The sequence below is a fragment of the Spodoptera frugiperda genome, chromosome 13 (assembly GCF_023101765.2).
Source record: "Spodoptera frugiperda isolate SF20-4 chromosome 13, AGI-APGP_CSIRO_Sfru_2.0, whole genome shotgun sequence".
Lineage (NCBI taxonomy): Eukaryota > Metazoa > Arthropoda > Insecta > Lepidoptera > Noctuidae > Spodoptera > Spodoptera frugiperda.
Window position 1 is genome coordinate 2,068,327 of NC_064224.1, and position 14,791 is coordinate 2,083,117.

A 14,791-nucleotide genomic window follows, 5' to 3' on the forward strand; every position below is an offset into this window, starting at 1 on the left:
ATCTCCGCCACCCATGGACACTCGAAACACCAATAGCGTTACAAGTGCGTTACCGGCCTTTTGGGGGCTAACCCCCAACAAATATTAAATTCTTAGGAATTTGTTGGGAATTGGGATTAGGAAGGAATTTTTGGGGGATTGGAAAGATTTGGGTTTGAGGTAAATGGCTTTTAAAAATTATTAGAGTAAACCCCCATTAAAGACAAAGGTCTTGTTCAATAGTGAACGTCTATATTAATGATAATCTGATAACGATAGAGCTAAGACTTACTTCGTCTAGTACCCAGAGGAGATCGTAACTTCTCCTTTTCTTGGTATCTCGGGACTTGAGAGACGCAGTTGAACTCCATTTGAGCAGGAATGAAATTGTAAGCAAACAGCTCGTTGTAGTACCTTTGGGACTGAAATTAGGATAAATAAGTTAATAGATAAACACAATAATTCAAATGGATTGCTATAATAAAAGAGGCCACCCTCTTTTATCTTTTTTCTATCGTATTTTAGAAAAAAAGATCGAAACGTATACTCGTAAGACCGATTTACAATCTAACTTTTTGAGGTGGAAAAATTTATGGAAAAATCTAATGACTTCTCCGCCTTGGGTGATACGAAAACTAACCCGTTCTTTCTCCTGCTTTGAGCGGGAACTCCGGTAACCTGTTACGTTACCCTTTACAAAATAGAAATAACACGAGATGCGTTCGGCGCTCTGATTGGTTGGTTCATTTGCGCCGGCTAATCAGAGCGCCGAACGCTCTCGTTTCGTTTTCGTTCAACGTAAAGCAAATTCGTACTAAGGGTTCTGGAATCACTCGAAGTAAAACAGTAAAGTTGGATTGTAATACAAATCTATTTGACTTACTTCAAGAAGATAACGAGATGGAGACATGATATCATGAAAGCCAGATACTAAACCTGGAAACAAAATGAAAGGAACATTCAATATAGTCGGTAAAAATGTTAGAAATCAAAACATTTTATTTTCTACACCAGTAAGGCAGTAACGTAGTATGTCTGAGCAATTATCATGACCATCGTTTAACTGGGCATTGAATTTCCGAACCGAAACAACCTTCAAACCTTCAAGAAAAGAGCAAACTCCTCTGGTGTTGCGGGTGTCCATGGGCGGCGCTGATCGCTTACCATCAGGTGAATCGTATGCTCGTTTGCCACCTATTCCATAAAAAAAATCAGGGTTTTCATCATAAATCGTTGCAAAGGGATTAAACTCGTGTTTTCTGAGAATTTTTACTAGTCCCAAAATTGACTCTAAGTCTTACGCATAAAGTAGTCATCAAAATGGATTGTCAAATCAAACAATATGGCTACAAATATCAACGCTTAAAACTCACCCGTGGGTATAATCTGCGTCCTACTCCTAAAAGTAACGATCCTACCATCAGTCGTCACCCCACAGTTTCTCCTTCTCTTCTTAATATCCCTCAACTCCTTCAACTCACTCCACGGCTTTATCTCTCTCCTATCCCTTTTCTGCTTGTCAATCATGTACCCTTTCTTCTTCTCCAGCGTAATTTCTCCACTCTTTCTCTCTACTAATGGACTCCACCAATCTTGGGTCACAGTACCTGTGTCACAGAGTCTAGTTTTGTCTGTAAGGGTGGACTGATTGGTCTTTGTGACGACTTTTACGCGAAATTTTCTGAGTCTTGGATTGTCGTCATAGTCGACGGTGGCCAGGCTGCACACTGTTGTATCTGTCTTTTCATCACTTCTGATCGATATGGAACTAATGGACGTGTCTGTTACTGTATCTGTGAAAACGCCGGCTAATTCCTTTGCCGCGTGCGAGCTGCCTGGAATAAAGGAGCCATTTAAGTTCGTGTCTTTTGGCTGGCAGACTGATGTGAGAAGCACATAATCATAGACATATTTCGAACTCACGATTTAGATAACATAAACTGCGTTCTAGGGAAAGTTTTCGATCTCGTTTGGACACTCCAGATTTCGCATCTAAAACAAAAAAAGTACATAAAATACTTCGCTGACTTCGCTGCTGTATGGGTCCATCACATAGGTACTTAAGGTAGTGGGTCGAGGTAAGATATTTTCGTTGTAACTCACCTCTGCTTTTCTTCTTGCGATGTCTTGAAAAGTAGGTACCTTTGTGGGCTACAACTAAAACAGAATTGATTAGGTATATATGTTTGGTACTATCGGTAATTACACGCTTGCCTATAAGTAACCAAATTCGCACAGGATTAGAAGAAGAATCATTTCGAAAATACAATCTTCGATTTAGCTCCTTAGCGGACGCAATGAAATAGGGATTATTGTCGAAATAATTATTTTGTAAGTAAGGGATTGCGTGTATTATTATAAAACTTACGTCTGTGTTGAGTCTTCTTAGGTCCAAAAGAATGCTCGTCGTCTATAGTAAAAGAGCTGACTACGTAAGGGGTGAGTGTGGACGCTGTCTTCTTACGGCACGGCTGTTCGTGCTGAGTCGCACAAGTGCATGTATCCTGGGTACAGCCTTGAATGGCTTCGTCTAAAAGAAAACATAATTTCTAAAAAGTTTGTGACTAATCTTTGATATGTGCCTATTGAATTTTGCACTCTTGGTCTGGTGATTGCGTTCGAGTTGAGGAGTTTGAGTGGCGAAAATAGTGTTATCGTACGCAGACGAAATTGACACTATTGGAAAAGAACTGTAAGGCTATATTTCCTCATTAAGACTGATCTGTCTACTGCTATCTAGTGGATTTTCGCAGGTAACATTAAGTACCTACAACTTACCACGCAAATTCCGTACAGACGATGATCCTACGGCAGTATTAATTGAAAGGGTATATTTCGGTAATTTTTCAAAGCGTACAACTGCGTTTTTACTGCAGAAGTGACAGGCTCCGTCCACCTGACACCCTCTGAAATAGTAAAGTCATTGATTGACTTGACATTGACATTGCTAAAAATAAAACTAGTGAGTATACAAAAATGTTTCTGTAGGAAAGTTGGTTGTAATCGTGAGTACAATCACGAAGGACTACCAATAGAAAACTGTTGAATGCGAATCCTCCGCTAACGTCGGCCACCGGTGACCACCACGGCGTTCAATGTGTTAAATATCTTTCACCAATTGCCAGTCACCCTATATGCTAGCTGAAACAGGCTGTTAGTTTAATTTGATTTTTTTTATGAGACATAAAAAAATAGATCAGTAATTGAGCAGACGTATTACCTGATGGTAAGCAATCGCCGCCGCCCATGGGCACTTGAAACACCAGAGGCTTTACAAGTGCGTTACCGGCTTTTTGGGAGTTAGGAATTTAAGGGTTGTTGTTCGGGAATGGGGATGGGGAAGATTGGGAAGGGGGGAATTGGGGCTCCGGTAACCTCACTCACACAACGAAACACAACGCAAGCGTTGTTTCACGTCGGTTTTCTGTGAGGCCGTGGTATTACTCCGGTCGAGCCGGCCCATTCGTGCCGAAGCATGGCTCTCCCACACTTTTTATCCATGGATTACTAAAATATTAAGTTATTTTTGCCTTTGGAGTATTCATCAAACAATACTTACCCACATTTGGTGTCAGGCTTAGCATATGTCCCTTGATTCTCTGTAAAGTTTATACATTTAATATTATATTTATATTGTACAATATTGAAAAGTAAGCAAACTTTTTCTGTACTTTATTTTCATGTTAAGGCTTAATACGAGTTTGTTTTATGTTAAACGAGACCGCATTCGGCGCTATGACGATAAATCTAAAGACCTTATATCTATTTTAAATAAATCTAAAAACAAAAAAAAGATTAATAATAAAAATTACGTACTTGTCTTTTTCTGTTCCTTTTCAAATTTCAGTCCTAAAAAAAGATATCGATAAGATCGGGTTACTTTGACCGTAGGAGGTAACTTTGACCCACCAATAGGATTCCAGAACAAAGCTTATATTAGTTTTTCAGTGTTCCCTCATAGGGTCAAAGAAACCCGATCTTACGGTGTAAAATATTATAAATAGTATTTTACGAAAAAAAGTATTCAGAACAAAGACAATTCGTCGGGGATAGTGCAAAACCGCGAATCTACCATAGGTAAAGGCCGCGTATCTGCATTTGATCTAATTTTACAGGGGCAGGTTAAAACTCTTTAATATCGTTATTTTAAGGGCAAATGGCCTCATTTTTACATAGATAGTAAAAAAATATGTTTTCTTTGTATTTTTACCAGTCATGTCAATGAGAAGGGTGCCTATCTTACGTGAAATTAATGAAAACTATTGGATGATTATGGATTGACTAGTTAGATTAAGGATTATTGAAATAAAAGGACGGAGCGTAGTTTGAACGATGAGCGGTTTAATCAAAGGGAGACAGAGGTGCCATCTATAGTCATAAATTGTAAATGTAGATGCGTTCACTAAAACATATATTTAAATAGGGACTGCGTTCATATTTCAACAGAAATGACCTTAAAATAAAAATTGGCTACATTTGTCAGATGCGCGGAATTATCCAATGCTAGTTACGCGGACTTGCACAATCCCCGACGAATTTAGTAAATGTGAGTTACCTGTGGGCTTTTTTACTGAGTGCTTCGATGGAGCTATTGTTGCCGGACACGGTGAACAGCCTGAAGTGTGTATAATCTGTGTGTTACGGCTAGCATCGTAGTTAAACATAATTTATTGCTATTCCTGCAGGGTTTTACCTGCTGCTCGGCTCCCTTGATCCTAGCGTGCCTACACCTTCCTTGACAAATGAACTATCCAACACAAAAAGAATTATTAAATTCGGACAAGTAGTTCCGGAGGTTAGCGCGTTCACTGACGCAAAGTACGCGAGAACCACTTTATGCAGAGTAGAGTCAATATTTATTTAACTTCTTTATGTTCTCAAATTGAATTAACTGGTCCGGGGTACGAAATTTCTTCACTATTTTAATCTTCAAACACAACACTACCTCCCATTAAAGCCGTGGCAGATACATTTAGAAAAACTTATTAAATATGATATTTACTAAAAAAGCTATTTACTAAGGTCTTACATGTTTTGCCTGATGGAGTTCTCTTAGGTTTCCTGTCACCTAGGTTGTCACGCCTAGGTGGGGTTTGGATCCCTGGTGTCATACGCCCATCTTGCTCTATAAGAGAAGGCTACTGTTAATCTATGTTACTTATACTGGGCTAGAGCTAGCATCGTAAAAGAAACTAATCTAAAATATGATGTTTCTTGAAAACTACGCAGCGGATTTTGATACAGTAGCAGCGCGACAATCGCCAGTTTTTTAATAGATAGAGTGATTGAAAAGGAAGGTGTATATGTTTAATACATGTATAATATATCACGCAGTACATGCATAATATAAAATGCATCACCTACAGGTTGGCTCCCATACATACATACATAACCTCACGCCTGTCTCCCATGGGTGTAGGCAGAGATAATGGAAAGCCAATATATTTATTGGCTTTCGGCGAAAATTTGGCGACCAGATTGGAGATATATTAAATAATCTTTAAGGTAAACGTCCACAGACCCGCATCGTACGCAATCCCACGCATTTCGTATAATGTCATCGGTCCGCATCGCATGCAGGCATTACCGATGATGCGGTTCGTGCGATGCGGATCAGTGGACGCAGTTGTATGAGTTTCTATATAAGACAAACTAAAACCCGTTGCGTGCGATGCGTATGATGCGGACCTGTGGACGCTTACCTTTAACCGACGAGCACGCATGAAAATAATGATGACTATTGATGAAGCGAAAGAGGTGTGAAGGAATCGTTGGCTCCCACTACCTACCTATCTATTTGTTGGTACCTAAAATAAATAAATAGACAATTAAGGGCTTACTTCCTAGTTTTCCTGGTTTCGAAGCTTTTTTGTCGACTACGGGGCCACGTCTTGGAGAATCTGTCCCCGAAGACTTATAGTCATCACACGCTACAAGAGAAGGTTAATGTGTGTTATATTGGGTCACTTGAATTATAATTGCAACTATTGCAATAGCAGACTATGGGTGCTTTTCCACCAGAGATGTGCTATGTAGCTATGCTGCGAAGATGTAATAGCCAAGCTGTGAAACTACATATGTGACCGCTTCCACCGAAGAATATGAAGATGGACAGTCTGAATATTCAATGTATCGATAGTAGGAAAGCCATTCATAGCACACATCCATAGCACGCATCTTTCCATATAAAAAACATAGCTTAGTTGAGCCCGTTTCCACCAATGCTAAGCTATGTGTACCAATGAATATGATTGGTGGAAGCCAAACGCATCCACAGCAACGTATCATAGCACATCTCTGGTGGAAAAGCACCATAAGGTCCCACTAATACTGTGAAAGGAGTTTGCCATCCATGTAACGCAATTTCCAGCCTAAAATATGATGACCAGTATGATGATGATAGATACTATGTATGATAGAATATGATGTTCAGTAAAAAAGCAAATAATGGCTTACATGACTTTGGTGGAGGTTTTGGCAGTCTCATTGAAGTTGCCGATTGTGCGCCTGATGTTGGTCCAAGACATTCATCATAATAGGCTACAACAGAAGGTTAGCGTGTTACGTTGAGTCACCAGCATCGTGTAACAGTAAAAGTTAATTTGCATTTAAATGAAAAAAATAGTTTTATAGATCTCCCGAATTCGAACTAATTTGTCCTCATAACGCAGTGGGAGAGTCATGCTTCAGCACAAATGAGCCGGCTTAACCGGAGTGATACCACGGCCTCACAGAAAACCGACGTGAAACAACGCTTGCGTTGTGTGAGTGAGGTTATTGGAGGCCCTTCCCAATCTTCCCAATTCACGATTCCCCAACAACCCTTTTTTTTTTTGAGGGGGAAAATCATCCAATGACTTCTCTCGCCTTGGGCGAGGCGAAAAGGAGTGTCAGGCTCTTACTGACTAAAAACCACCCCGTTCCTTCTCCTGCCCTTCGAGCCGGAGCCCCGGTAAACCCGCTAGGTAGTCCGCAGCTCCGGATCAGGCATCAGCCCTACTGGGCCATGGGGTTTAACCCTAGACCGGTACCTAACTATGCGGAAACGGAGTCCACCACGGAGCATTTTGGTATGGCTCCGCGCGGGCGTCTGCTTAACATAGTTCCCAGTTTAAAACAATATGACGTTAAATAAAAATACATTCAAGGGCTTACTTGATTTTCCTGATCCAGTTTTAGGCAGTTTTTTATCTGATCCAATTTTCGGCAGTTTTTTAACTGGAGATTGTCTCCCTGAAGGTAGACAGTCATCTAATGCTGCAACAGAAGGTTAACGTGTGTTATATTGGGTCTCTAGGATTCTAATAAAAATGAAACTACCGTAAAACGGGGTGAATAGAAACAAATCAGGGGTGAATAGGAACAACATTTTGTTGTGTTTTCACGTAATTTAGAACTGTTTACATCATTTAAATATTTTTTATTAATTCATTATTAAAACCAAAAGTGGTCTATTAAAACCAAAAACATGAAAACAAACTAATAATCCTAATAATATTTTTTTCTATTCACCGCCTGAGTTTCTATTCACCCCATTTTACCGTTACGTATAAAAAAGAAAACAACTTCATAAACCTAAAAAATACTATAGTCGGGACAATTTAAGAGGTCAACTCTGACGTTTGTCAATCTATGTACCGCTATAGCTTGTAATGAACGTCCTGGAACGTCAACGTAAACAATGAAAAACCGAATCCATAATATTTGTTACATTCATTACTTCGATTACAATTCATTACTTCGTTACTCAAACACTTTCATAAACAATATCAATTTTTAAACTTCAAATGTTAATCATATTACAGAAATGCATTCAAAAGAAACAGAGAATAAACTATTATAATTATAATAGTAATATTATGAGTGGCTTACGTGCTTTTGCTGATCCAATTTTCGGCATTTTTTGACTAACTGGAGATTGTGTCCCTGGTGTTCCACCCTCTGTAAGAAAAGATAATGTTGTTACCAGCATTGATTGCTAGTTGACCGTGGGTTCTCCGCGGAAAGGTGAAACGGAGAAACAATAACCACAATAATAACAATAACCGTAATTAAGGTATTAAGGTTGGCAGCTATGACTCCCCTGGACAGCCTGGCAGACTAAGGCCGTCTGCTATTTCAATTGTGTCAGAATGGTCGATCACTGAGCAGTGCGAGAGGGACGGAGCTATACAACCTACATAGCTGCGTCCCTCTTGCACTGCTCAGTGATCGACCATTCTGACACAATTGTAATAGCAAACTAAGGCCCCAGGTGACTCGTCTGCTCGTTTGCCACTTAATCCATAAAAAAAAAAAACAATATTGGTTGGTAGTAACCAATATTAACCAAATGGGTAATATTTCTCCGTTTCTTCGCTCCGGTACCTTACTCTGCATGCGCGGTGCATGTAATCAGTACGGTGCATATATTTTTTTGTATTTGACAAGTAAGATGGATAATTAATGGGGTCCACACTCTAAGGCTAAGAACTCACGGAGCGATTTTCACCCGCGCCCGCAGCTTCCGTAGAGTGCAGATTACGCCCGCAGTCTGCGCGTTTGATTGCAGGTCCCGCTGCACCGGCGGGTAGCTAGTATAATCGCAATCGCGCAAACAACAGGGGCCTTAGGGTCTCAGCACACATATGGGATCGGAAAGGGATCGTCACCGTATCGCCTCGAGCCGTTCAGAATGGTTTGTATTAAACTCCCTACTGCAACGCACACTAATCGGAATGATAACGTAATCGCCTCGCCTCGGAACAGGCTCCGAACTTGAATTCCCGCGCTTACGGCTCATCGTCCCCACGCTGTTTCTCCGTCCCCGCGCTTACGTCTCTCCGTACCGACTAACTATCGTGTTAGTCTAGTCGGTGTCGCCTAGCCGTAGCCGAGTTGACGTACAGGCGCTGCTGATACGCTTTCGTTACGTGCATACGGTAGGTTGACGCCTGGTTGACAGCGAGGCGAAAGGCGTTACGGTTACGATCCCTTTCCGATCCCATATGTGTGCTGAGACCTTTAGTCTGCTATTACAATTGTATCAGAATGGTCGATCATTGAGCAGTGCAAGAGGGACGGAGCTATACAACCTACATAGCTCCGTAGCACTGCTCAGTGATCGACCATTCTGACACAATTGTAATAGCAGACTAAGGCCCCTGGTCTCGTGAGTTTGGAAATTAAACCGCAGTTCCGCCACCGTGGCGGGCGCGGGTGAAAATCGCTCCGTAAGTTCTTAGCCTAAAACTCTATAAAAATATGACGTTAAATGAATAGGTAATGTTATACTTGATTTTCCTGGTGCAGGTTTCGGCAATGGGCGTCTATCTGGAGATTGTCTCCCTGATGGTAGACAGTCATCTACCGCTGTAACAGAAGGTTAATGTGTGCTATATTGCGTCGCCAGCATTGTAATAAAAAAAAACTATTATATAAAAATAAGTCGGGTTTTCCTTCCTGACGCTATAACTCCAGAATGCACGAGCCTATTTCTACGGTATTACATTCGTTGGGAAGGTCTCCGGCTCCGTGAGGTTTATAGCAAAGAAAATTCAGAAAAAAAATCAAGAGTAAAGGAAAACGGAAAATCATTTTAACATATAGCGCCGTCTCTGATACAAAATGAAGCGAAGCCATCTGTTGGCGAAACGAAGTTCGCCGAGTTTGCTATTTACGTATAAAAAAAAAACTTCAAAAACCTAAAAATAACTAGTATTCTTTGTACTGTCTACCCACTGATAGTCTAGAAGTCAGTGGCCTAGTGGCTTATGTCCAAAACAAAATTACATTAAAACCTAAGTAGAGTCCGCACAATCTAAGAGGTCAACTCTGACAGTTGCCATGTAGTGAGAGGTAAATAAGATCGGTTGCTGTATATGTGTAAAGTATATGAGTGACGAAGTAATAAATTAATATAATGAACTAGGACTTTTCATTTTTTACGTTGACGTTCCAGGACGTTCATAACAAGTTATAGCGGCACATAGACTGGCAAACGTCAGAGTTGACCTCTTATACTGTGCTGACTATAGATACTTATGTACATTAAGCTGTTTACAATAATTATGTAGGTCTGTATCGGTTAGTTATATTTAGCACATTTAAATGGATTTGCACTAGGCTGCTAATGATCTATATATATAAAACTCTTGTTACTGAGTGACTGACTGACTGACTGACTGACTGACAGACAACGCACAGTCGAAACTACTGGTCGTAGACAGCTGAAATTTGGAATGTAGGTTCCTTGGGATATGTAGGGGAGCACTAAGAAAGGATTTTTGGAAATTCAACCCCCAAGGGTAAAAACGTTTCTATGAAAAATCTTATTCCTTGGGTTTATAAACTTGAAACTTGGCATGAACACGTACATAGGCAAGTAAATATGTTTGACATTATAAGTTTTTTCAAACTACCCTCCAATCGTGATTTAGGGGTGCGATTGGGTGACTGATTTATTAACGCACAGCCGAAACCGCTCGGTATAGGAGTCTGAGATTTTGAACAGAGGTTCCTTTAGTAACATAAGTGAGCACTAAGAAGGGATTTTTGAAATGTCAACCCCCAAGGGGGGAAACGGGATAAACTGAGCCGGGGCTGCGGGAAAGTTCTAACGAGATACCGTGGCCCCGGAACGCAAAGGGCAACTGAAGGAACGAGGTGGGTTTTAGTCAGTAAAAGTCTGACACTCCCTTCTGTTCCACCCAGAGCGGGAGAGGTCATTTGATGATTTCCCATGCTTAAAAAAAGACTTTGTATGACAACTTTCAGTCGTCTCTTTAACATACATAATAACATACATAATTATGTACATACATGCATAACATTAATAACATCACGCCTTTAAATCCCTATTTTGTGTTAACACTACCCATACAAACAGCTAAAAGGAAACAAGTGAAGAGACGAAATTTGTCCGCATCCATTTTCACCTAAATTCTTAACGTTAATGAGATTTACTTTTTATTATCAGGTCAACCTAATAGCCTCACATGAACGTATAACTTCGTAAGAATTTTCTTTCAACTCCTAACCGTTGAGGAGTTGTACCTTCCATCATCAGCTCATTCACATGGGATGATGACTATCAGACGCAAATACTTAAACAGATCTATGAAATATATTTAATTCCAGTTGTAACAAGATTTCAGCCTGTGGAAGAAAAAGCCCTGTCGAGATCATTAAAAAACGCTATATATAACCGAATTACACGTGGGCGAAGCCGCGGGCGGAAAGCTAGTAAAAATAAGTCGGGTTTTCCTTCCTGACGCTATAACTCCAGAACGCACGAACCGATTTCCACGGTTTTGCAGTCGTTGGAAAGGCCACGCGCCAAAAAAACAGTAAAAATTAAAGAAAAAAGCAGGAAAACAGGGAAAATCATTGGTGGCGAAACGGATTCCTCCGAGTTTGCTAGTGTTCAATAAATAGCAATCAAGGGCTTACCTTTTTTATCGAGTGCGGGGAGTCTACCTGAAGATTGTGTATCTGGTGTTGCAACCTCTACAAGAAAAGATAATGTATGTTACAAGCATTGCTTGCTGTTGGCACAGCACATCCGTCATAGACTTTTTCAAAATATCTTACTAGGTAAGCAAAAGCTCATCACAAATTATTTTTTTATTTAATAATATTTCGTCTACTACGACTCCGTTGATACACTTACTGTCAGTTATGATAAAATAATAAACCGCAACTATAATTGGCACAATTTAAGAAGGATGACCCTATTGACAAAATTTCTGTAATTTTTTAAAAAGTAATTCATTGGCCGATAAGTTGAGAACGGTTAAGTTTCGGATATGGAGGTTCCCTAGTCAAATCGGTCAAATGAAAACTATAAGGTAAGCGTCCACAGGTCCGCATCGTACGCATCGCACGCAACGGATTTTAGTTTGTCTTGTATAGAAACTCATACAACTGCGTCCACTGATTCGCATCGTACGGACCGCTCTTCGGCAATGCCTATGCGATGCGTACTGATGACGTCATACAGAATGCGTACGAGGCATGTAGACGCTTACCTTTAAAGGATTGAGGTCGACTTACCCTGTAACCTTATCTAGTCTTATCGCTGATTTCCAGCCTAAAATGTCATGTTCAGTAAAAAGTAATTAAGAGCTTACTTGATTTTGGTGGTGCAGGTTGCGGCAATTTTGCTGAAGCTGGCGATTGTGCCCCTGGTGTACCAAACCCTACAAGAAAAGTTAACGGACATGACATGACGACATGAAAACATCGTGAGGAAACCTGGACTTATAATTATAAATTATAAGTTTGAAATCACCAACCCGCATTGAGCAAGCGTGGTGGTTAATGCTCAAACCCTCTCGATGCGAAAAGAGGTTTGGGTCAGCAGTAGCCACTAATACGGTGTTGGTATGGTTTGACTCTTCCGCATTAATTTCGTCCGCGACGGGTACACATCGCGTGATCTCATGGGGCAATGGTTTAGTTTAGTGTCGCTACTTTTACTCCAATATTAATGGTGTGCATGTGTCACAGGAGGTTTGTACAAATCCGTCACCGTATCACATAATTATGGCTAGCCGTTGAGAAAAACAGGGCTGTGTAGTAACGCAACGATTGAACGACTAGCCGAATTAAAAACGGCTAAGTCAAAATCCACCAGAGAGTTTTCGGCGCTATACGTTATTCAATCCGTGATATTATCATTATGCTCCTATTCGTCTATTTGTAGTTACACAATTGAACATCGTTCCATTCTTATGAAGGTGGGCTCCACCAAATAGGTGCGGGGTGCGCCTCCCAGAACGCCCTGCTGACGCCCGTGCAAATTCCAATGACGGAGTACTTTTTTAGAAAACACCGCGCTAAGGGGTCCACTACGGGCACCATCGCATGATCACGCTTGGTGCAAAGGTTCTCTAAATGTCACAAACTCTGTTTTAATCGTATATCGTTGGTTTCTCTCCCAAAATATGATGTTTAGTAAAAAGTAATTAGGGACTTACTTGATTTTGGTGGAGATTGCGGCATTTTGGCAGACGTTGGCGATTGTGCCGTTTTTCCTGATGTTGGCGACTGTGCCGTTTTTGCCGATGCAGGCGATTGTGCCATTTTTGCCGACGCCGGCGATTGTGCACCTGGTGTACCTGGTGTGTATAAGAAAAGTTAATTTTATTTATTTATTTATTTTAAGGAAGGCTTACAGACTAATAACATCATTTAGATACTAACTATAGGTTTAACTTATTGCTAATAACAAGCCCCCATATTAATGGCGCATTCCAATAACCTACCGATCGGTAGGTTTGCCTACCAGCGGTAGAATTTTGACATAAGCTCCATACAAAATGTGTCAAAATTTTACCTCTGGTAGGCAAATCTACCGATCGGTAGGTTATTGGAACGCGCCGATAGACCACAATAATGTATATTATCATGTTGTGTTGGGTCACCAGCTTTGTAATAAAATTTCAATTACATCTACTCGTAGATGCAAATTAAGTGTTATTAATCTTTTGCATTCGCATTAATTCCATGCGCAACGGTCGAACCAGTCGTATCGATGGAAAGCTGAATATAATATCTACGTATTACGTAGCAAAACATCGTCGACTAGCAAAAGAAAATCAAAAGCCAGTAACTAAGCCTGTTTATAGTATAGTATAATGAAAATAAAAATGACGTTAAGTGTTATCTATCTTAGCGTAGGAGGATCTTTAAATTCTTTAAATTAAGCTAAGGATTTCATTTTGCTAGAATTCTGAGCCGTATTATCTCTTGATTCCCTAAGGTATCCTTCCTCCTTGCGTGCCATGGAGTGGCAGCGTCGTAACATGGGTGGTGGGTGACCGTGGTGTCTTCAAGGCCCGAGTGTATGGGTTACTTATGGGCAGAGGCCTTAGTCTGCTAATACATTTGTGTCAGAATGGTCGATCTTTGAGCAGTGCAAGAGGGACGGAGCTATACAACCTACATAGCTCCGTCCCTCTGGCCCCAGGTGTGCTCCATCGTAGGTCGCATCGCTTACTTAAATAATCGCTAAATAAAAAAGAAAACAATTCCTTTACTGACCACCAGGTTTTTTCGTTTTCTTTTCAGGTTCGAAGTCCCTTGAAGATGCTGAGGGATCTGGACAACAGCATATGTTCTCAGGCGCTGCAAGAGAAAATTCTATGAGCTATGTTTGCCCAGCTAGTTCCTAACATGGTGGATATCCCACCCACACGCACGAAGCGCTTCGCTTCAAGCTTCCTTGTCCGAACTGCTAGGGAGTGGAACTCCTTGCCGGAGTCTGTGTTTCCTGATGAGTATAACCTGGGTGTCTTCAAAGCCCGAGTGAATAGGTTGCTTATGGGCAAACGTGCTCCATCGTAGGCCGCATCATCACTTACCATCAGGCGAGATAGCGGCCAAACGTCGGCCCATTTAACATCAAAAAATACAAGAATAATTCCTATAGCTAGAATATGATAATCAATAGAATAGGGATGATAAAAAATTTATTGAATGTCTGTCTGGTAGATTTGTGGTATCACTTTGATCACCGTCAGCCGTAATGTGCACCTCTGCCTACCCCTTCGGGGATAAAAGGCGTGACGTTGCCTTTTCCTTATCTTACTGACCTGGTTTTGGTTTTGGTGGTTTAACTGGTTTCGGTGCCTTTGGTGGTTTGGGTGGTTTTGCTGGTTTAGCTGGTTTTGCTTTTGGTGCCTTTGCTGGTTTTGTAGGTAAACATTTATCAGGAGGTGGTGGTTCCTTCTTAGGTGGTGGTGGAGCACATGTATCGGGAGGTTGTGGTTCCTTCTTACGCGGAGTTTGTGTCCCTGGGGTCGCTGCAAATGGTTGATCAGTGTTAGGT

At 40.9% G+C, this 14,791-nt stretch overlaps 1 protein-coding gene across 5 annotated transcripts in view; it reads right to left on the minus strand.

Annotated features, from left to right (window-relative positions):
• The window catches only part of LOC118270849 (uncharacterized), a 37,025-nt gene that overhangs the window by 1,740 nt on the left and 20,494 nt on the right, over nt 1-14,791 (minus strand). For 3 of the 5 annotated variants that reach the window (XM_050697843.1, XM_050697842.1, XM_050697841.1), the window contains exons 23-43: nt 14,556-14,765; nt 14,005-14,088; nt 12,939-13,079; nt 12,090-12,158; nt 11,410-11,466; nt 9,253-9,330; nt 7,852-7,920; nt 7,135-7,236; nt 6,436-6,519; nt 5,820-5,909; nt 5,009-5,104; nt 4,535-4,594; nt 3,796-3,828; nt 3,539-3,578; nt 2,758-2,885; nt 2,348-2,509; nt 2,083-2,136; nt 1,903-1,971; nt 1,353-1,814; nt 863-915; nt 272-401 (exon numbers count right to left, since the gene is read on the minus strand). In XM_050697843.1, the coding sequence (XP_050553800.1) occupies nt 272-401; nt 863-915; nt 1,353-1,814; nt 1,903-1,971; nt 2,083-2,136; nt 2,348-2,509; nt 2,758-2,885; nt 3,539-3,578; nt 3,796-3,828; nt 4,535-4,594; nt 5,009-5,104; nt 5,820-5,909; nt 6,436-6,519; nt 7,135-7,236; nt 7,852-7,920; nt 9,253-9,330; nt 11,410-11,466; nt 12,090-12,158; nt 12,939-13,079; nt 14,005-14,088; nt 14,556-14,765 (2,271 nt within the window). Of the gene's footprint in view, nt 1-271; nt 402-862; nt 916-1,352; nt 1,815-1,902; nt 1,972-2,082; nt 2,137-2,347; nt 2,510-2,757; nt 2,886-3,538; nt 3,579-3,795; nt 3,829-4,534; nt 4,595-5,008; nt 5,105-5,819; nt 5,910-6,435; nt 6,520-7,134; nt 7,237-7,851; nt 7,921-9,252; nt 9,331-11,409; nt 11,467-12,089; nt 12,159-12,938; nt 13,080-14,002; nt 14,089-14,555; nt 14,766-14,791 lie in introns of those variants that run through there. The other 2 variants (XM_050697844.1, XM_050697845.1) reach the window with 2 other exon arrangements.